We start from the raw sequence: 22,262 nt of genomic DNA, 5'->3' as shown, positions 1-22,262 counted from the left end.
ACTGCTGTTAAAATATCTGCAGCGTCAAATGCCACATTACATTTGTTATGTAGCAGAAATTAAGAAGCACAGTACGCCCAGTTGTAAAGAAATCCACCTACGATATCTTAATGTAATGGTGGTTTTAAAGGTATTTTCAATGGCCAATATGTATTTTTCAGACAAATATATTCCTATCTATAATACAAGCAAGAGGAAGGAGAGCATTGTTTCATTATAGATCCAAACGAGCAAGCTGATCCTTGCCTGGACTTGCACTGAAGCCACACAAGCAGTCTTGCCACAACCATCTGGTCAGCTGCAGGTGGTTGCAAACACAGCTGGATGTAACACCAGCAGCAACACTAACAATGAACAGCTGAGGACTTAGATGGATGCTACATTCATTTTAAAAGACTCAATAAAAAGGTAAAGAAAAAGGGAGAATTAAAATAAGAAGTTAATTAAATAAATAATAATAATAAAAAAGATAAAGATTTATTTTAAAGGCTTCTCTAAAATTACTCCCCTAAATAAATGACCCATTTTCAAAAGGATAAACATTGACCATCTGTAACAGGAAGCATCAGAACTACTGAATAGTTGCTAATAATTGCTTGTTTGGGATACTGTGTCAATTCTCTAACTGTTCACGTGAATTTAGTGGCCTTAATGTAGCCATTTACTCTTCATGATATTTAGACTATCATTTGATATCTTACTAGCAACAAAATATTAAAGAGTGAAAAATGCAAAAAAAAAAAAAAAAAAGCAAAAACAAAACAAAACAAAAAAATAAAACACTTTGTTATACCAATGGATGGTTACTTATGTTATGGATTCAAAGCAGGAATAAGAAAAAGAAGAATTAGCATAAAATCTGCTTAAAATTAATGAATGGAAATGTACCATATGCATACAAGACCCAATATCTGTACAAGACCAATGATCTGTAAGAACTATGCAGGTCACTCTGAAAGTAATGCCTTCTATTTATTTCCACAGATAAAGGAGCATGATAATACCACCTGATTGAACAAAAGCTACAAAATACTGTTTTTCAGCTTAGACACCACCATTATCTGTGCATTTTTGCCAGCCAAAACTAAGAGCCTGCATGCCATGCTTGTAAAAATCTGCACCAGTGGAGGTAACTGTTGTTGCTACTGCTGAAATGCAGCACCCACCACCTCACTGTGTGGTCTCCATACACGTTCAATGAATTTCAAAGGTTCAATTTTTTCCATATGGAAACATTCAACAATACACCTTTGCTTCATACACACTTCCACATGGAAGGTTGTTCTGTCAGATTGCCCCTCTGCAGCCATCTGTCATATGGCAACAAACTGAAACAGAATATCGGTGGGAAGGATCGACCTCTGCTGCAACACCACCAACATCCACCTCTGACATCATGGGCCAACATCATAAAATAGGAGGCTTTGTTTTCAGAGCAGCCCTCACATGTAAAGCCTGTTTTCTCTTGAGAATTTGGGGCAAAAAGTAGGATTCATTTTTCCTAATGAGTCTAAATACTTTTTTCTTTATTTAAAGTATTAGAGATTATGTATATTTATGTGTGTCAGCATATATAATGTAGCTTTAAAAATATATTCTGCAAACTAAAAATTTCACATTTTTCATTTTAAAAATAAGTTGCTTTCAGGATAAAATGCGAACATTTGAAATAAGAGCCAATTTGCTTAGCAATGAATATGTTTGTTATAAATTGTCCTATTTTCACTCTAGCTTAGGAAATCGCAGGCATAAACACCAATTCATCATTTGATTCCCCCTGGCACTACATTGCAGTTCAAAAGTATTGCAGAGTAATGCAGGAGTTCCTATGGCTGCAAATTAAACATTGTAATTTTATAAAGATAGAAGCATTGTAGATCAGTAGACCAGATACAACAGATAAAAGATACGTATTTCTGTAACAGCCCTCAAAATTTCCAAGTTTCTTCCCGTAGTTCCTAAATAAAAGTAGATAAGTTTATAAAAACAGATTTCATTATTTTCAACCAATAGCCATGAAATCCTGACTCTAAGCTATGCATTTTGTGAGGTGCTGCAAGGCTGTATGGAACAAGGAACAGGTGATACAGAAGGAGCCAACAGGACAAGGAGGACAGAAGCCTATCATCTGAAAGGATCATTTTGGTAGCCCTTTGCTGAACTCTGGTTCCAGGATGTCTTGCTTGTGTCAGAGAGCTAAATCTGAATGCAGTACCTACACATCTGAGAAGCGAGTTTAAAGTCGTACAAAAGTGCTGAGAAGGGGAGAATCACTTTATCCAAGCTTCCTGACTTTTTATTTTTATTTTTATTTTTTTTCTAGTCAGCCCACTCCACAGAAACTCCAGGGATTCCTCCTTATTCCTCCTTCCTCAGGGCAGGACTTGGCATTTGAACCTACTGAATTTCACCAGGTCCCTGTTGGTCCCTCCTCCATAGATGGGTCTCTCTGAAGAGCAGCCCGGCTCTCAGGTGCGCTCACTGGTGTCCACCCCCCGCCTTGATGACATTAATATTTCCTCAAGCTCACTGCACCACTTCCCCAGGTCCCTGAGAGAGGTGTTGGGTAGCTCAAGTGCCAGGACAAAGCCCTGCTTCTGCACTTGAGGCAGGCACATGAGTAGAGCACAACTCACTGACCTGTCTCTCTCAGCCAACCATTTCGTAACACATTTGTAACGGACTTGTAACTCATTCAGACCTTCCTATCCTGACTTAGATACAAAACCATAGCAGAAAACAGTGTTCCTCAGCTACTCTAAGATCCCACAAAAACCTTTGCTGAACTCAATGACATGCAGCGCTCTCATCTCATCCTCTCATACTAGACTAGTGTCTAGTAACTCAGCACAGCAGGCAATCAGACAGGAAGCCATTCCTGGCCAGCCTCCAAATCTCTCTTTCTACTTTCAATAGAATAATAATAATTACCTGTCATATCCAGAATCTTTGAAGCACTGGACAACGATTTTATTTTAATTCCAATTTTAGATGCCATGTCCCCATCATTTACCCTGTGTAGGATAAAACCTGAGTCTGTAGTTACTGGAGGCTGATGATCCTCTCTCCATGCATTTTTTTTCACTTCTGTCATGTTTTCACTTGTATTAAAGTGAGTATTAAATTCTTTCATATCCGTTGAACGTTCTTTAAATTCTATATTTTTATACATACAATCAGGCATTTTAAATAAGCTGCAAAAGATGCAGGATTTTTATTACTTTGTTGTATGTTAAATAGTTTCTCCAATATTTGAAAAATAAACATATTTATATTACAAACACAACTGAAATGTTACAATAAGTTTGTATCTAGTTTTATTTGATCTGACACTCCTCTACACGAAGGTACATTTTAACTTTAATTTTGTTCCAGAAAGAACCTGAAAAAAAAGTGAACTCCTTGTCCAGATGCATTCTGAATCCTAATAGTACATTAACTGCCAACCTCTGCATAATTAAAAAAAGAGAGAGAGAGAGTCATACGAGTTTTAAGGACTGAGAAGAGCTGGGCATAGGAGAGGTGCTTATCTGTAAAACCTCATCTCCTGGGCAGCACTGAAATCATGCTGTGAACTGCTAAGGATATTCCTCTCTGATCTGTCTTCTTGCTCTTCATAAGAGATAATGAACTCGAAATGGTATTTTCAATAACCTGTCCTATCTCAAAAATTATTAACATTAAAAAAACAACAGCATGCTTACCTTCCTGAACTCAGGACACATTTAATCACAGTACTAAAATACTGCCAAAAGGAAACTTCTTTTTTCTTTACACTGAAAGGATTTAATGTCTGGAGCCCTATTGAAGTACGCAGAGGATCAAAAATTCTGTATTTGAGAAACAGACCTAAAACAATCATACAATTGCTGAATTATTAGAATTGACTACAAACATACCTTTTTCGAAATGTTGAATGAACACTCTCATCATCACCATTTTCTGGAAAATTAATTAATATTTTAGTCTTTGAGAAATTTGAATCAGGTTGCTGAAAAATCTCTGTTCCTATTTTATATTTAGCTTGATCGGGAGAGAGAAACATTGAAGCCATTTTCAGACTTCCATGCTTTTTTGTTCTTCCTCCTACACATAACTGGAGCACTTCTTTTTCAGAAGCTGTGCCAAAACAAGTAGGTACTGGTGATTTGTTATTTACTTCCTCAGTGATACTCTTACATTGTTGTATGAACTTCTGGTGTTTTATCCCTCCTAGAATAGACAAGAATATTCACTCATATTCCTATTTATACTCATTTCCTTAAACATCTTCCAGATAAAATCAGTCAACTTCACATATATTACATGGACTTACCCTCCTATTTTATTGCAAGAACTCTCTACATTTTATGATTAATTCTGACAAATACATCTCCTGACAATTAAAAAGTTAGGGCCAGTTTCCTTGTTTGTTATTTAAAATAATGGAACAAAGCTACTCCTGAGCACTACGAAGTACATGAAAATTACTTTCAGATACATCCTTAGCTTGAATCCCAGAAATCTGTGAAATGGAAAACTGTTACTCTGCCTCAACATGTAGACAATCTGTTTTAAAAACTGATTCAATGACTAGACTTGAAGTACCTGCTAAGAACAGCTGTGAGATAAGACCTGAGATCTCAACAGCCAAAATTCCTAATGAAGTCAGTCTGGTTTCACAGTCATCTTAGTTACTTAGGATTTGTACGCTTAGCTCTTGGTGGGATCAGTGTCCTGATCTGAGTGACTTTACAAGCATTCTCATTTGCTATACTCAGCAAAAGAGGCAATAGCAGAAATGAGCAATTGGATGCAAAAAGATTAAAGGATAGCTTTCACACAGCCTTCACTTTGACCTGATAATCCTTTAACAACAACGACCAGGTTCTAATTTATTTATTTATTCGTTTAGACTTCTGAGTATGAATGTGGGAAAATAAAAGAGGAGGGAGAGAGAGAGGACAGCAAGAGAATTAAAAAAGGAAAAAGGAAAATAAAAGGGGGAAGAAAAGTTAGGTTCATATAAACTCTATGTCTTGGGTGGGAGGTCATCAGGTTCACATGCTGCATTATTCTTGCAGTTGCTTCCCACTATTCCATGAAGCACCGTAACACAAAACAAAATAGCTTACTCCTTCCATTGCCCACTTCTGCAGGCAGTGAAGTGAACTTGCAGGCTGTACATGCACAAAGAGAACTGCCACTAGGCCAAACCTTTCCTATAACCAGGACCATTCCTCTGAACTAAAATATGTTTGAATTTGCATATATACAACACTCAATAATTCACAGCATTAAAAGAAAGGGGAGGAATTGTATGTCAAGTTTATTATCTGTCAAGTCATTTAAAAGGAATTCCAAATATTTTACCCATGCAACTGCTGGCTGCGTTTTTTTCAAGTTCCCTCTGTAACTCCTCTGCAGGTGGAATTTCATCAATTGCTGGAGCAGGTGCAATCCACCAAATGTTTGACTTGTTATTTTCTAGATCTCTATCATAAAAAATGCAAGGAAAAAGCATTCTTAAAGCACCCTCTATAACACCTAGATTAAAACAACTACTCACAAAACAACATACCGTTTCTCCTGCTAAAAAACTTTTTAAGTCATGTGATTTTTAATCACAGTAAATTTAAGAGGCAAAAATTCAGCTAAATTCTTCTTACACCTGGAAGATATGCCTGCATTATCCAAATCTTGTTAGCTTACTGAGAAAAATACTTGAAAGTACGAGTTGCTGGAACCATGAAATTTCTAGCCTCAGATTTCTATTAAGAAGTGGAAATGGAAGTTACATTTAAAAAAATCTGCTGTTAAACACAGTCTGGAAATACTTGGGAAACAATTATATGTATTTAACAGTAAATATTTACCTTTTTTTTGTATCTGGTCTTTCATAAAATAAATTATCCAATGAGAAAACCTCGTCTGCAGAGCTGAACATTTTTAGATTGAATGTTAATCTCTAGATCTGTAAAAGGCAGTACAAGTAACTGAAATTAGGTTTCTAGAACTGGACCTGTACAAGGAACATGCATTTCATCAGAGATACATGTGCCAATATTTCATCTCTAGATTTACTTTTGCTTTTAGAGATCTTGTCTGAACCCTTAATGAGGCTTCATAAAGAGAATCTCCCTCATGACATAATATAGATCCTATTAACTATGACCAAAACATCCTTTAGGACAGTACTTCAAACAACCTTGACATTACCATGTGTCAGTAGGAAATAACTGGTTAATACTGACGATCCAGATAGAGCTTTCTCTATCTCATTTTTAAAACTAACGCTGAAACTTGTTTAGACATTTACAAACTCATTTTTTTCTCAGACTGTTTCTGTTTTGAAGGAAAAAAATACAACATTTACCACTGAATCAGACTGTCAACTTTACAAAATGAATGAATGGCTCTATTATTTTAAGTATACATATATTAATTCACAAGTGAATCAGACTTCTTTTTCACTTATAAGCAAATTACTTACCTGGATAATTGGACTGTGGGCCCAATTCTTTAATGAGATTTGTTAAGAAACAGCAGAATCACAGCTTATTTCTATTGTATCAGTTTTTAAAACACACATTAATAAAAGTATCATTCTGTTAGTACTACCTCTAGGCATTAGACTATGTTTATGTGTTGTGTTGAAAAGTTCCATAGCTCTTTATTTTGCTTAAGGATGGACTGAAAAAGCAAAGATCTCACTAGAAGAATAGCACAGAAATGATCTTATGAGTCAAAACTTAGGTTCACTTAGTAAAATAGCAAAGCAACTTCAACAATTTAGAAATGCCAATTTAAGACAACTCTGATAATAACAAAGCAAACATATCTTTGCCTATAAAGACAAACTGATGATTTTTTAATGATGATTTTTGTTGGTTCTATTTTGCTCCAGCATCTCATTATAGTAACATTAAAAAAAAAGAAAAAAAAAATCTTAGAATGCTTTGCAAATAGAAATCAGGTTCACTTAATTACTGTGTACTGTCACTTGTGAATGTAAATTAAAAAGATGTATTTTTTCTTCCACAGAAGCTGCAAAACTTCAAATACTCCATAAGAATCTTTCAGATTTAAAACAAAACATTTCACAATATGAGCAGAATATCGAGTGTATAATCATAACTGTGACTACAGTGATTTAGATTCCAGAATTTCAAATAAGAAACCTGTCAATGCACCCACTGCACTCCTTTTCAGTACAAGTCTGCAACACTTCTCCAAACCTCTGTCATTCTCCAACACCAGGTTTTGCCATTTCTCCCAGCAGCAGCAGCAGCATTAGAAATCATACTAATCTAACAAGACAGGCTAATTTTGCCACCATTCCATGGCATATGCAATGCCAGTAATCGAAAGTAGGAGTTGTCTCTCTGGGTATCAGAAAGGGCAGCAGAAAGCATCCATCAGTGCCACCAAGCTGCATTCAATCAGTGAAGGGCCAGTGAAGAAATAAGCACCTCTCCATCAGCTCCAAGGAGCTGCAAACGCTGCTCAGCAGTATTAAATTGTTTTCACGCATAAAGCACAGAATGTGCAAGCCAGGGTTGTGCAACAACATCTGAACATTTTTTCTTTATGCTTCCCACCTTTGAGTAGTCTTTGTTATTCACCATATATAAACTCCTAGGTGCTCCAGGCTCCCTCTCTACACAGCCTTCATTCTTTGACTGGCTCTGTTAATTTCAATTGCTTAGTGACTTAAAATGATACACGTTGAGGCGAAAATCCTGCCTCAATGCTTTTTTATGTGGTGCTGTATTTGCACATCTGCTCACCTGCCTGCCCGTCAGGATATCTCCACAACAATCCCAAGACAAGAAATTGTGAAAACTGTCCCAGATTCTTATGTGCAAAAACAAACAAACAAAAAAAAAAAGCAAACAAAACCAAAACAAAACAAAAAAACAAAACCAAGAAGGCCTCGACACTTAATGCTGTTGGTTAGCACAGGGAAAACATACTCAAGACAGCATAACAAAGATGTGTAGGCGTCTGCAGGAGCACCAGCAGATATTGATTCACTTACAAAGGGACACGTGCCAACTCCTGTAAGCAAAGACCTTTTTCTGTATCTGCTTAAAGAAACAGTTTTCTACAGACACATGGGATTTTCTTCTGTTTTGAAGCCGCTTTGCTCTTTATTTCCCCCTAAGCCCCATCGCCTGCCTCAGCCGGCTGCCTTCACCTCAGTGAATTCTCCAGGGGGCGCCAACGGAAGGTCCTCACCTCCAGGAAGGCCGACCTAAACAAACGTTCCTGGTCGCTCCCAGCCGTGGAGAGGTGCCCTTGGGCTGGAGGCAGGGGTCATCCCCCACCTGCCAGCGCTCATTCCCGGCTCCCGCAAGACCGAGGGCTCCCTCTGCTCTCCTCCCTCGACTGAGGAGGGCGAAGCTGTCAGCGCACCTCCCGTCACCCCCGCACAAAATGGCGGCGGCGGTGAGGGCGAAGCGGTGTTGGAGGGCGCTCGCTTCCCCTCAGCCCGCTGCGATCAGAGCCCTATGCACGCGTCCGCGCTGCGGGTGCCAGATTTAGGGCTTGGCCAAACACGGACTTACCTGAAATTATTATCTTGTCGGGAAGCCCTTACTAGTTTTTACCCTGACACAAATCAGCAGAGGAGGCTGATTTCTGCATCGTGGGACTGCATTATTAAAAGGGTTCCTACAGGAGGGAGAAATGAATACACTGAAAATACTGTTCCTTAAAATATTTTCTAGTGGATTTCTGAAAAACTGTGTAGATATATTCTTGCTGCTGCTTTAGAGCAGCAAAGGTGCCTCAGACAAGTTACATGCACTGAACCAGTACCACGTAAAGGATTTGTGAAACGCAGACATGGGTTGTTATTATTCTCCTGCAGAAATGCTGGAGCTTCCAGTTCAGGACTTGCCGTTAGAGCAGAGCTTCCAAACAAGTAAATTTAAAATAAATTGCAGAACTGTCTCAGAAAGACTCAATTTTGAGCTGGTTCAAAGCTTCATGCCATTCAACAAATACTATAGAGGCAGCAACTGTAAATATGTATTTCTTCATACATAAATAGATGAAAAGGAGACATAAGATTTTCTGAAATATTGATTGATTTTAACATAATTTTTATTTAAGCAACTTTTTTGTTTCAGTTTCTCGAAAATATTAATTTTTAACTTTAGATTTCAAATTTGTAGACATGGTTTACATATGTATATTCTCTAGTGCTGTGGAAGCCCTGGTCAATTGAAAGGGTGCAGGACAGGTTATATTCATTTTTACAATTCTTTGTATAGGATATTTTTTTTCCCCTTTATTATTACTTCTAATTGCCGATCATTTGACTCACATCAAAACTCTTTAATATTACAGTATTCCAAAACTGGCACCACGTGTAGATGCTTTCATCCACCTCTCATCTAATGACTGGGCAAAGAGCCAAGAGCAAGAAACACTTCGTTCCTACTTCCAGCATGACAGGATTTTGGCCAGCATAGAGTAACAAAAGATTTTACGATAAACAGCTTAGAATACAAACAGGATTGTCTGAAATTAAATTCTGAAACTACCAATATTATTCACTAGTTTATATAATAATGGGGACATTTTTGAGGACTACTCATTGTATCCTTACAATGAATTCTGAAACCAGTAAACATTTTTACTTCTTACTATTAGAGAATGCCTTCTTCAATTCTGGCCTCAGGCAAGTTTCCATCTTAGTTCACAACATCTGCTTTTAGCTGACCAGACTTTAAAAGTTTAAAGCGATAATACAAACAGTTCATTTTTTAAAGCTATTTTTTTCTTCGATTCCCTTCCCTAGGTGACATCTCCCTCAACACACATACACAAATCACATAAAATATATAGCAAAGCAGTCTCTCAGCAGCTCTGAGACAGTTTAATTTTTGATTTCCCTCAAGCCTAACATCTGATCTGCCATATGCTTTGAGTCTTTCCAGCTCATAGAGATACATACTAAGCCATAAACCTTCATATACTGGAGCAGCGCAACAAAAAAAAATCACGAACACCAGACATTGGTCAGTGATCCATATGATAACAGAGTAATCCTCACAGAAAAAACAAATTTGTTAGAAGCATCAGTTTTCTCCAGAATTTACAAAGTGAACAGATAAATTAAGAACAAATTAAAAGCAAAAAAACAATGGGACCTAAGAAGAATGATAGTTACCAGTATGCTATCTTAGTTTCCTTTGTCCAGCTTTATCCACAACTTCAGAGATGTGACAGCATAAACACTGGTCTCTAAAAAGTGCCTCACCTCATAACAAATCACTGTGAAATACCAGAAGGTCTTAAAATCACATACAAACCATATGATTTTGTACCATGCGCTTGAGATTGTGGCAATGAATCATTTATTAAAGAAGTCATAGTAAAATTCAAGAATTTAAAAAATATCTGCAGTTATAACATTCTTTTCAGTCAAAACCAGGAAATAAAAATATAGCACCAGGTTGCCTAATTGAGGAAAAGCAGGGGTGAATTTCTTCTGTTTTGTCCTGCTGACTAGCACTTACTTGGCCCTGTTGTTGCACCCCTGCAGAAACTTAAACATGTAAGTAACTTGACTCATGAAAACTAAAGTTACTCGTGTGCATAAGTGTTTGCAGGATTGAGTCTTAAGAGAGCTAAATGCAGCTTCCCCTGGAAGCTGGCAGTGCTGCCCTGCATGTCAGCCAGAGGGGATCTCCCAGACTGATACACGGCGCTGCTCCCCCGGGTCCCAGTGAGCAGGCTGTTAGTGCCTTGCCCCTAACATATGCTTTCCCAGGAAGTGTAGGTCTTGAACTTTGATTTTTATGTGGCTAAATATATTTAGCATATGGTTTTTCATGATGAGTTGGAGAAAACATTTTTTGTTCCTGTACTTCTTTACCTTCATTCCCTGTTTTCGCTTTCTCATCCACACATTTTTTCAGACATAAACTGCTCCCACAAAACCTGTCAAACAGACTAGCCACGAAGGACCGTTTTTATTGTGTATAGTATTTGTATCTTACTTGTAATTAACGAAAGAACCACATTCCATACTTAGAACTCCACCCTGAACAAATCTCATCATGTACAAATGTTATTTTATATCACTCAGTATTTAGAGAGTAGCAATTTTGCACATAGAAGAGATAATATTGAGAATAGATCTTATGGTTCACACAGCTGATACTCTGTAGATTTTGTATGTTTAATCTGTAGGCTCAGTTGATAACATGAGGTACAGAGGAAATAAAATGAGATCAGTGCTGTAGGAGCATTTCATCAGAGTGCACTCCCTAGGAGGCAAGTCATTGCTGCTTCCATTAACGTATATGGAATCTCCCATTGATAAAGTCCAGGTGGATTCAGATTTTTAATAAATAGCAAATAAAGCTGAAAGTTGTATCTACAACCCTATTTTGGAAAACAACTGCTATTTTCATCTTATCATTTCCAACAATCTGCTTTTTTTTTTTTTTTTTTTTTTTAAATGAGAGGATGGAGACTAGAAAAATTTGTTGAAGTCAGAGCTTAATAGAAGCAAAAAGTATTAAAAAACCCTCAATTTATTAGCTTTTTGCTCTAAATTGTTGTGGATCAATGATATATTGATCCATGTAACATCTGGATACTGAATTCTCTGATGATTTGCTCACTGTGACAAAATCCTGTCAGCATTTCTTGTTTTGCACTGGAGACTATGGTACTCCATTGGGAAGAATGATTCAGAAGACCCTGAGAAGTAATACATCTGTACATTTCTTCTTTTCCTCTAATGTCTTATAAAATGTACAGATTCTCCTTCTGGAATAATTTTATCATTTGTAAAAAATAGAAGCACTTTTAACAAAAATAACATCATGAATACTCTTAAGTTCTACAGTAAGATCCCTGTTCCTGCACAAAACTTAAGTCATGTTTGATTTTTGCAGTGTGAACCTATTCATAATTTTATCAAACTGTTTCCCTGCAAAGTAGTCTATTTTGTTTTGTTTTGTTTGAAGTAGTGTGAACTGTTTATGAATTTTCACCTTCAGTCATGAAAACAAACAGAGCAATCTTCAAAGATCAATCCAAATCACCAGACAAAGGACAATTTTGAAAATTACATCCAGTCTTCCAAATCTTTAGTTCTACACACATTCCCAAACACCACCTGCAGAACAGTTAACTGTGAGTTCAGATTATAACCAAAAGCTTGCTAATTTGCAGTTGCTAATTAAACTGGCAAAAAAACCCGACCCAAGCACTAGGGAAAGAAGTCCACAAAGTCAGTCAGGATATGCAGGAAAATAAGGGAAATAAGATCTTACCCTGGAAAAGTTGCTCATACAGATATTTTAACATCACTGAGATATTTGTCAATGTTAAGGAACAGTTTTGAAAATATGAGTCTAATAAAAAATGAATACATATTTTGTTTTTCACATGGCATTTTTATTTATCACATGAGTTTCTGTTTAATGATTTTTTTTTTTAGTTTGACATATAATGGCATCTGGAACAGACTAGAGGTAAGGAGACCTCCATCCTTGGTGTGACATTCTGGCAACTTAGCCATCTATATGTCTGATTCTTTCTCTTGAAAAAATTTATGTTTGTGATTCTGTGTCCGTTCCATTTTCTCTAGGGGGAAAAAAAAAAAAGCAAGTAGCTACTGACCAACCTCTTCAAGATATTCATCCACACTCCATTGCCTTCTGAAAATAAACACAAAGATTTCTAGAGAAGCTGTTTCTACTCACTCCCTTCCTTCCTTGATCCCATTCCCTTAGTAAACTCATTTTGATTAAGTTCCTGAAACATACAGACTGTGTTTAAAGAATCAACGTGATGCATGTGCAAGGTGAAATGCATCCAGCCTGTATGATTAACAGCTTGACGTAGTCAGGTCAAAGACACATATGTATTCAAGATAATTCTGATAGTTCTTACCATCTTTCCTGAGATGACAGTCTGCTTACTCAGTTATTTCTAATAATCTTCTGTACTGTAGCTGTGCAGTGCATTTTAAGTTAGACAGCAACAATGTGCCAATTAAGTTTCTGCAGAGTATGTCATCAGAACGCACTACTGATCCTTAGCTTTTTCAAACTAGGTCCGTGTATACAGATTTTGTTTGATCTCAGTTCCATGTCAGCCTGGTTTTGAAACAAACTGTAACTAGAAGATAGTTCTTTATGATATGTTAGTTATCAAGAATGTAATCTATACTGATAGAGTGGGAAAGAGTTCATGCATGAACTGTCATGATGTGGGCCTTTGAAAGGTGCGAGGAAACCATACTGCTGTAAATACAAAAAGAGGTTGACATTTTAGTGCACACAAGAATGGTATAAGTATCTAATATTAAAGCATCCATTATATCATAGCTACTGGTCTCACTGACTTTCTTCTACATATCTATTGCACAAGTCTTGAAATCATTTGAACAGGATATTTTTCCCAGTTTAACCAAATGTATATCTATTTAAATTTCAGTGATGTATATTTGGTTTAAAAATCTTTTTGAAATAAGTGTAATTCAGAATTTGAAAATAGTGTCTTGCATTCTGCTATGCAGTAAACCGTTCAGAAAATTCAGCTTTAAGCTATGGCACTTGAGGCCATTTCACCAGTTCTGGCACATTATCTTCTGAAAAAAATGAGGTTATATGAGAAGCAGCAGAATTAAAAGCCTGAATACACTCACATTTAAGAAACTTTCCATCACCAGATGTGATTATTCCAAGCAAAGTGCAGACTCCATATTGCAGGACGTCAGGAACAGGTATTGCATCAAACTGAACATGTTCTGGGAAAGTTCCAACTGAAAAGTAAAGGCAGTGACTGAAGCTTAGGGATTTCTCACCATCACAGAAACCTTTGAGTTCAAATTCCCTCTGTACTTTGGCACAAAATGTTCAAGATGGTTTACATGCACTCAGCTTAGCCTCAAAGTAACACAACAGCATCAGTGACAGTGGAGAGCCAGAGATATCAACATGTTGCAAAGAAAGAGAACTTCTGTCAAACTACATTTATTGATAAAAATGGAAGAGGCAGCAAAGAACACTGTTGAAAAACACAGTATGTCGACACACTACCAAAAGAAACAGAGCTAGAAATGAAACACTTTTATAACAAGCTGACTACTGACAACGATACAGAAAGTAGGTGACAGCATTTCAAAGTCAAGACATTCTACATACTTGTTGATGTGTTTACAACATAGATGAAAGAGCAGTTTCAAGATTTCACAGAGAAATGCAGGCTGACACATTGACATTGATAAAGTTTTTAAAACATCTTCTCATATAAAACCATGAAGAAAACTTTGCAATTTGCATATTTAGTCCAGATAGTCACTAATCAGTTATAACATTTCTTAATTCAAGCTATATAAATTTACTATTTCATTATTTTTTTTTAAGATACAAAGAAGGGGACATATTTAAATAAAGATGAAATGGTCAGTGGATTGAAGGCTGTACCTACGGAAGAACAGAAATTGTCATAACACTCCATGCTGACAGCTTTGTCAGCCTTCTGAATGTGTTTTATATGTTTTCTATTGGAATAGTCTATTGAAAATTGAAATCCTTAGCTTTCGATTTTGGGGAATATTTGGGAACTTACAAAAACAAACAAGCTCCTACAAAGCATAGTCGTTTTCTCCATTCCCATTTTTTCCAAACAACATTGTTACCACAGCACTCACTGAAGAATTCTTCCTTTTGTGTGAAGCAACTTAAATGTACATCTCCCACTTTGGGTGAGAATTCTTAAGTACTCAGTTACTAGGTTTTGTGGTCCAGGTTTGCCTCATCTCTCTGTGGTAAAACTGCCCAAAATGGTATGGAATAATTAAACCTTATGTAGAAAGAGTGTGTATGTGGAAGCATGACTGCCTGGCTTAGGAAAGTCACCTGAGGATTGGGAGGCTCCTCCAGCCAAACCACAGCATTCCCCTAGGCTACAAGAGAATACAGTCTTGTGCTCACTTGTCCAAATATTTAATTCATGCAAAAGAGCCCAACCAGATACCCACTGTAATTAAGCAAAGTAGGTCTAGTGACATCACTGACATTTGGTTCACATTCGCAAGGAGAAACAAAGGGCCAAATCAATATTTAAGAGTGGAAAATTTGATCACATTCTAATAATTCTAAATTTCAGGAGCAGATTCTATGTTACTTTAAAAACTGTTTAATATATGATGAAAGAAATGGAAAATTAAGAACTACCTTCACAAAATGCTTTTGGAACTCATACTAACTTACAAAAATTAGTAAGATCAGGTGAACTGCTGTTGTAGCACTGCCAACCTACATATAAAAAGAAAATCTATCACGTCAGCGTCACCTTGTTTTATCTTGTTTTTCTCTTGGCTTTTGCAGAGCCAGAGTTGTAAGACCAAGGAGGCCGTGTTAATCTCCGACAAGAGCTCCTGTGTGTAAAAACTCAGAAAATTTCACCAAGTTACCACCTTTTTGAAACAACTTTTCCTTTTCTCTCCGCTCTTTCTTGTTTTCTCCAAAGCGTGACCTTTGGACTGTATTCATGGTCTGTACATTGACTTTGGAAGTGAGGGATTTGAGACAGAAATATTTCCTTAGGCAGTAGAAGTGGCAACAGCAGGAGTACCAGGGAGAACAAAGCATTAGGATAAATCTCCTCTAAAAAAATAAAATAAAAATAAATACAACACAGTATTAAGCTATTCCTCCCAGCTACTACATACCACAGGGAAGAATCTTAATCACCAGCACATAAGGCATAGAATATAGATCTTCAGGAACTTAAGAGTGAACTTACATAAACCTACATTAGCCATTAGAAATAATAGTCATTAAAAAAAAAAAAAAGAATTGAGTGTGAGAAAGAAATGCACTAAAGCGTTAAGGCATAAGATTGGTGCTGATAAAATTTTAAAGCACTTATTTATGGTGTTGCCTATCAGCAAACTGCATCTGACAGCTCTGCTGCTCACGTCTAGCTACTGCTTTCAGGAATGCCATAGGAAAGTAAAGAGAGACGAGGCAATTATTGTGATGAAGGCAAGATCTATCAGTAATAATACAACAATAACAAGTGTGCAATAAAACAGCAGACATCAGATCAGTGAAGGAGATTTACTCAACAGAAGAGAAAAAAGGCAGGCCATAGGGAAGGGCTCTGAGAGTGGCTGAGAGACTCCTGGAGCAGGCATCCAGACGAAGAGGACAGGTAAGTAAGAGCTAGTGAAATACTAAGATCAGCAAGACCATGACTCACATTAAAACAGAGGAATGGAAGAATAAGAAACATGTTTCCACCTAGAGTTGGTCAGAAAAGAGAATTCTCATCCTGGTAAAACTCAGATACCTCAGACTGTTTTGCTTTTAAAATACTTCAGTTTTTTCATGACTTTCCATCAAAACCTTGGGCAAAGAAGCTGAACATTCTGATTACGGTGAAATTTCAGAGCATGGCTTTGCTTCAAAAGCATTTCAGTGATTTCTAATTCATTCACAAGAACCTTGTAGAAAAAAAGAAAAGGTATTCAAGTGAGATTTTGAAGGTGCAGAAATCTTTTCTTGATTTCAGTTATATTTTTTCAACATCTGCAATTTTCCTAGTTTCAGTTTCATAGTGGAAATCCTGGCAGTTTTATATATATATATATATATATATTTATATATTCCAGTCGTAAAAACAAGCCATCTTTTTACCGTGATGATTTCTACAGCTAGAGAGTATGTAGCATCTATTCCCGAAGCCACAGGTAGTTGAAATTCGCATGAAATGGTATTTTTATATCATATTTTGACATTATAGAAAAAACTGTTGGCCATGCGTTTGAAAAGGATTAAAAAAAAGCATTATCCCCCTATTAAACTGGGGAGTTGGGCTTGCTACTTACCAAATTTCTGTTGTGTATTCATGACGTTTCAAATGATTGCTTTTTTAAACATCAAAACCCACATGAAATATCCACAGAAATATTGGAGAATAGAGCAAAAAAACTGATACTAAACACCAAAAGAGGTAATGCATTTCATTACTATGATCGTTGCATTAAAGCAAGCTTTTAGGTTAATAATCTAGCAGTTGTTAGAAAAAAAACAATATTTCTATCACACACATCCAATTGCTCTGGCTTAAAATGAACTCCTTTCAAAGAAGTTAACAGTTAATACTGCTAAGGGATTTTTACTCTCTTGCAAAGCTGTCTAGTTCTAAAACACTGGCTGGAAATAGGACTTCAAGGCAGTGGAGGGAAGCATAAGCTGAGTTCAGGAGCTTTCTGTGATTCTGCATCCATTGAATCATTAGTACTTCTGAAACTCGAGAAAACTGGGTATTGTATAAAATAGCTGCAGGGAGCAGCTTCAGAACATTAAAATACAGTCCACAGGCAATCTTCTAAAAGAACTCCTCTTTCCATAGTTCTGTCCTCCTTTTTAATATTTTAAGCTAGATGCCTTAAGTGATATATGTATTACTTTCCTTTCAGTATGAAATTCCTATCTTTGATGGGCTGCTTTGGTCTCAGGGCCCCAGTGCTGCTGTCTGCTGGGGGCTCCACGAGCGCTTCTCAGCCTGCTGGGATTCGGCACACCTCAGCCAGGCCTGCTGGAGTGGCGTACGGCACAGCTTCCTTTGTATGTATTTCTTTGTTCCTCTGTGTAGGGCTATGAAACAGTTTTCTTAGGAGCTGCAACTCTTTGTTCTTGCATGGGTAGCTCTTCAGAACTGGAAGCACAGTAGACAAATGGAAAACAACAAGTATACTGTTGTTACTTTTCATTAATCAGTGAACTGAGGGTTTAACGCTACTTCTGTTATGGTGATATAAACAAGCAGTAAATACAGCGTTGCCTATAATAGTGAAGTAACATGAGATAAATGTGTAAGAAGAGGAGCAGAAGCCTGGAGTTTTGGGGAAAGGAGTTGGCAGGTTCTAAAGGTTGATTTTTATTTTTAAAATTCCAGACGTTACAGGCAAAGTTCCCTGGGGGTTAGAACTTTAAAAATAATATAAGTGCTGAAAGTATAAAAGATGCAATAAGGAAGGGTTTCAAGCCAAGTCTGTTTTTCTGCTTATTTGTTCTGGGAGCGGATTTTCCTCTTTGCTCCTTTTTGCACCACTGATGCCAAAATATGGAAAAGAGGAATACTGACAATGTGAAAAAAGAAAAACAAAATAAAACCCAACACCTAAATATTTTAAAATGAGGATCAATAGGTGGAATGTGCCCAGAATTCATAGATTTTAAAAATGCATAAAATAATACACTAGTCAAGCAAGAGTCTTGTTTTCCCCAAATGACCTTTAACTTAAACAATTCAATTTCAATGAAGCAGAACACAGACTTGAAACAGGAAATATTTGCTCATGGAAGGTGCACAGAAGAAATCTGCAGTATCTAAAGGACCACAAAAGTAACAACAGTGGAAAAGTGAAATTATAATTGTCTAGAAACAGTTTAAGACAATGAAAACTTAGCGCTGTGCACTGATTAAAGAAAAAAAAAAAACAAGGGGAAGCAAGCTTGCTTGCATGCATGTTGTTAGATCATATTGAAAGTGACATTGTGCTAAAAGGATTCAGCCAAAGAAGTTGCACCAATGTAAGGTAGGGCAGAATTGGGTCCTATCACATATATTATACATGTGCTGCTTGTTCTCTTCTTTTGTTCTGTTTTATTCTGACCTAATAGTTGCCTCCCTTGTCTGCAATGTTGACCTCATCCTTGACCCCAGCTAGCTTCCTTTTCCTGTGTATTACTACTTTCATTGCTTTGTCCATCTGGTTTTCTACCATAGTTTCATCCTCATTGTAATCTCCCATTAAGAAATCTATTGAAGCTATCATGAGATCTATTTGCATTCCTAATGTGAGATGTTTATATTTTGACTTCATTGTTTCCAAATATAAGCACACAGTAGAAACTTTGAGATAAATCAATTGAAGACAAATTTTAAGGTAAAAATAGACTTTCTTTTTTCTCTTTTTTTAATCCTTGGCTATCCCCACAGGCTCTTCACTGATTTCAGGATCTATTCAAAGTTTCTTTCCTTGTTTTCCTCCGTGGATTTTCTCCAGACTCCCCTTTCATCTAAAGATTTGACTTTCCATTCCACCTTTCCTTAGGAAGAAATTTTCATCAGAGTTCTGTGGGCACCAAACGCTATCAAGTAAGGCTGTGTTACATACACAGTATGTACTGCTTTGCATTGCATATATACAAATAAGGTTAGCAGGGAATAAGTTCCCACTGGCCAGTACCATGCAAAAGTGCCCTGGGATAAACAAACCACTCAACACAGAGTATCCTTAACTGTGACTGAGGGGTATATTTTTGGTAAAAGCAAAAGGAAATTGGGTTTTCAAAGCCAAGAGGGACTGTTTAGGACACAAAGCCTGTGGCTACAAGAAGACTGAATGTAGTAGAGATTGTGATGGAATAACCTCTCAGCCTTTCTTCTGGCATGAAAGACAGTGTTCATAGGGAAGTGGAGCATTGCAGTTGCCTTATTTCTTTGCTTTACTCATAAGACAGCTTGCTAAGTCGTGGGTTTCCACAACAGCCTCAAAATTCTTGTAACTAGGACAAACACGAAGACTTCACAGTTTTCCTCAGCAACTACCAAATTAACACCATAATCTTCTAGCAATCTTTCCCTGATTAACACTTTTCTCCATTTTGTCCTTTGTTAATTTTACTGACATTGTTTAAGAAACTGCACCAAGCTGTTTTTGCTGTCTACAAAAGTTTTAAATCCTTCCATCCAAACAAAATATTTTTGATCCTTCCACCTAATCCTACTCATTTCCAATTTCTTATGAAACCTTGTAGGATAATACCCATTTCTGAATGACTCCTTTTATTTTGCTAAAAATTCCATTTAGCAGAGGGACAGTAAAAACAGATGATCAGTATGACAGCAAGCAACACCTGAGGAATGCACACAAGTAACAGTTTATTACCAAATTTGTACAGAACCAGTGACATCTCAGCACCTTATTTGTGTGGAGCATGTGCGGGTAGCCACATAGCTGACAACTGTGATGTACAACATATGAGCAGCCCCCTTGCTTCACTCATTTTCCTTTCAGGGACACTAGTAGGAAGTCTATTTTTTGGTAGACAAAAGAACTGAAGTACTCATTTTTGTGGTTTAACCTGGTCAGTAGTTACACACCACATAGCCATGGGATGGCTGAGAGAATGGAAAAGGGGAAAAGGAAGAGAACTTATCAGCTGGGATACGGGCACTTAAACAATAAATATAAAAACAACACAACCAATCACTGAAAAAACAACAACCAAACCATAGCACACAAATGGTGAAAAAACAACACAAAAACAAATGAGTAAGTGATGCATTAGTAATTGATGCACAAGGCAATTGCTGACCTCCAGCCAAGCCATGCCCAGACAGGCCCCAAGCAGCAGCCACCCCAGCCACTGCCAATGCCATATGTACGGACACCCCTTCAGTAGGCTGAGGCCATCTGATCTGCTTGTGCTATGGCAGTGAGCTTACTGGCAGGGCAGCATCAGAAGCAGAGAAGTCCTTGACTGGGTATAAGCATTGCTCAGCAACAACTAACAGTGGTGTTACCAACATTGTCATCTCAAAGCCAAAACACAGCACCGTACCAGCTACTAGGAAGAAAATTGACTCTATCCCTGCTGAAACCAGAATGCTCATGAATTCATTTCAGTTATCTTAACATTAGATATTTTGGGAACGTCTGTTGGATAGCAATATTTCATTTCCCAGAGGTAAGTGTTTGGGCTTTGCTGCCTTCTCAAACAGCAACATTATTTTTGATCCATTTAACTCATCACCTCCATGTTTTGTAGCTATATTAGGAAGCAGTTGCATAACGAGCTCACACGTTTCTGTAGTTATGCCATATGGTCCTGTGGTTTCCATGCTGCAGACTGAAGAACAAAAAAATTGAAATGCAGTCATCCAAATTCTGCCCAGAAAGCAAAGTTTGGCTTGCACACGTTCTATCTGGAACATGGCTACATCAAATTGCAGTATTAAAATATTTCCTCACAGAGGAAATGAAGAAGAGCCACAAAGTCTGAAAATAGCGTTTTGACTTGAGGAAATGTAGGAGGAGTTCTGAAAAAAAACTAACATACTACATACTGCAATCAAAAACATAAACAGAAAGCAAGCAACCAGTTACAGGCAAGGGAACATGACAACAATAAGGTTTTCCAGACAAGCTTCTGCTGCTTAGTGGAAGCATTAGACTTACAGCATTTGAAGGCTCAAAAAGTTTGTTTTTAAATGACTGTCCCACCTATTCCAGATACAGCCATCTTTTCTGCTTTGTACTGTCCCTAATGTGTCCGGAGACCATTTGTCTGCCACTTTATCTGACAGGGACTTACCACACGGAGAAACAGAGAGAGTGTTTCACATGCTCCAGCTCACAAGTGCACACGCACTGTGTACTTGCAGCAAGCATGCTCTTAGAAGAGTGGCAAAGGACAGCTCTGTGTGGTCCTGAATTGAGGTGTGCACCTGATTGCTGGTCACCATGAGGAAGCCTGACACCCTGAGCAGATAGTGGAAGTGTTCAGCTGCCTGTCAGAAATCCCAAGCCTTCCCTCATCCTGCAAGTTTCTCCACTGAAATAACAACAGAGCTGAAAGTTTCTGAGGATTTGGACTTATTTTCTAACCACAGGCTGCCTATTTTGACACTTCCATATGTTTGGGATGGGAACAAGGAGGTGGCAGAAGAAACCAAGCAGGATTCTCACATCACTGCATTGCTGGCCATGTGCTGGAGCCTGAAAAAAAGACTTCTGCAGCATTTTAACACAAACGTTCCACAGGACAGAAGCCACAATAAACTTCAATGTTTTCCTGCGCCAGCCTGGAGAAGTTACCACCTTTTCACGTAATTAGTTAAGTTGGTTGTTGCAGCTTCCCACATAAAAAGAAAACCAATTTCATTGCTGTGATTACTTGTAGCTGAGAGTAAAAGAAAAAAAAAAAAAAAGAACAATATCAGATAATTTTCTTGAAAAATAAATGAATCAGTCAAGTTGCTGAATTCTCACAAGAGAACTCATCCTTGAAATTTAATATAGAATAAGCTCAGCAGTGCACCAGTGCACAATTTAAATAATGCTTTTCCAAGACATGTTATCCTCTCCTTTTAATGAAAAAAAAAAAAAAAAAAAAAAAAAAAAAAAGAAAGAAAGAAACAATAGGCTACGTATCTACATATCTAAGTTCAGTAACTATCACCTCTGCAGCCACGCACTGCAGTAGTACTGGAGACTTAAAGGT

At 37.3% G+C, this 22,262-nt stretch overlaps 2 protein-coding genes across 5 annotated transcripts in view; both read right to left on the bottom strand.

Annotated features, from left to right (window-relative positions):
- HFM1 (helicase for meiosis 1) overlaps positions 1 to 8,533 on the bottom strand; it is a 49,057-nt gene extending 40,524 nt beyond the window's left edge. Inside the window, exons 1-6 of one of the 4 annotated variants that reach the window (XR_014885299.1) lie at positions 8,221 to 8,533; positions 5,856 to 5,953; positions 5,353 to 5,474; positions 3,900 to 4,212; positions 2,932 to 3,194; positions 1,911 to 1,958 (exon numbers count right to left, since the gene is read on the bottom strand). Coding sequence is in view for 2 of the 4 variants with exons in the window: in XM_085231913.1 (XP_085088039.1) it covers positions 1,911 to 1,958; positions 2,932 to 3,194; positions 3,900 to 4,212; positions 5,353 to 5,474; positions 5,856 to 5,926 (817 nt within the window). In the remaining 2 variants the exon portion in view is untranslated. The remainder of the gene's footprint in view (positions 1 to 1,910; positions 1,959 to 2,931; positions 3,195 to 3,899; positions 4,213 to 5,352; positions 5,475 to 5,855; positions 5,954 to 8,220) is intronic. The other 3 variants (XR_014885298.1, XM_085231913.1, XM_085231912.1) reach the window with 3 other exon arrangements.
- Positions 8,534 to 12,383: 3,850 nt separating this feature from the next.
- The window catches only part of LOC104912247 (uncharacterized), a 19,325-nt gene continuing 9,446 nt past the window's right edge, over positions 12,384 to 22,262 (bottom strand). Inside the window, exons 5-6 of the mRNA XM_085231824.1 lie at positions 16,315 to 20,888; positions 12,384 to 13,777 (exon numbers count right to left, since the gene is read on the bottom strand). The gene's annotated coding sequence lies outside the window, so the exon portion shown is untranslated. The remainder of the gene's footprint in view (positions 13,778 to 16,314; positions 20,889 to 22,262) is intronic.

This window comes from Meleagris gallopavo, chromosome 10 (genome assembly GCF_905368555.1).
Source record: "Meleagris gallopavo chromosome 10, MGAL_WU_HG_1.1, whole genome shotgun sequence".
Lineage (NCBI taxonomy): Eukaryota > Metazoa > Chordata > Aves > Galliformes > Phasianidae > Meleagris > Meleagris gallopavo.
Note: the sequence above shows the minus strand (reverse complement) of the source record. Positions and strands in the feature narration are given on the sequence as shown.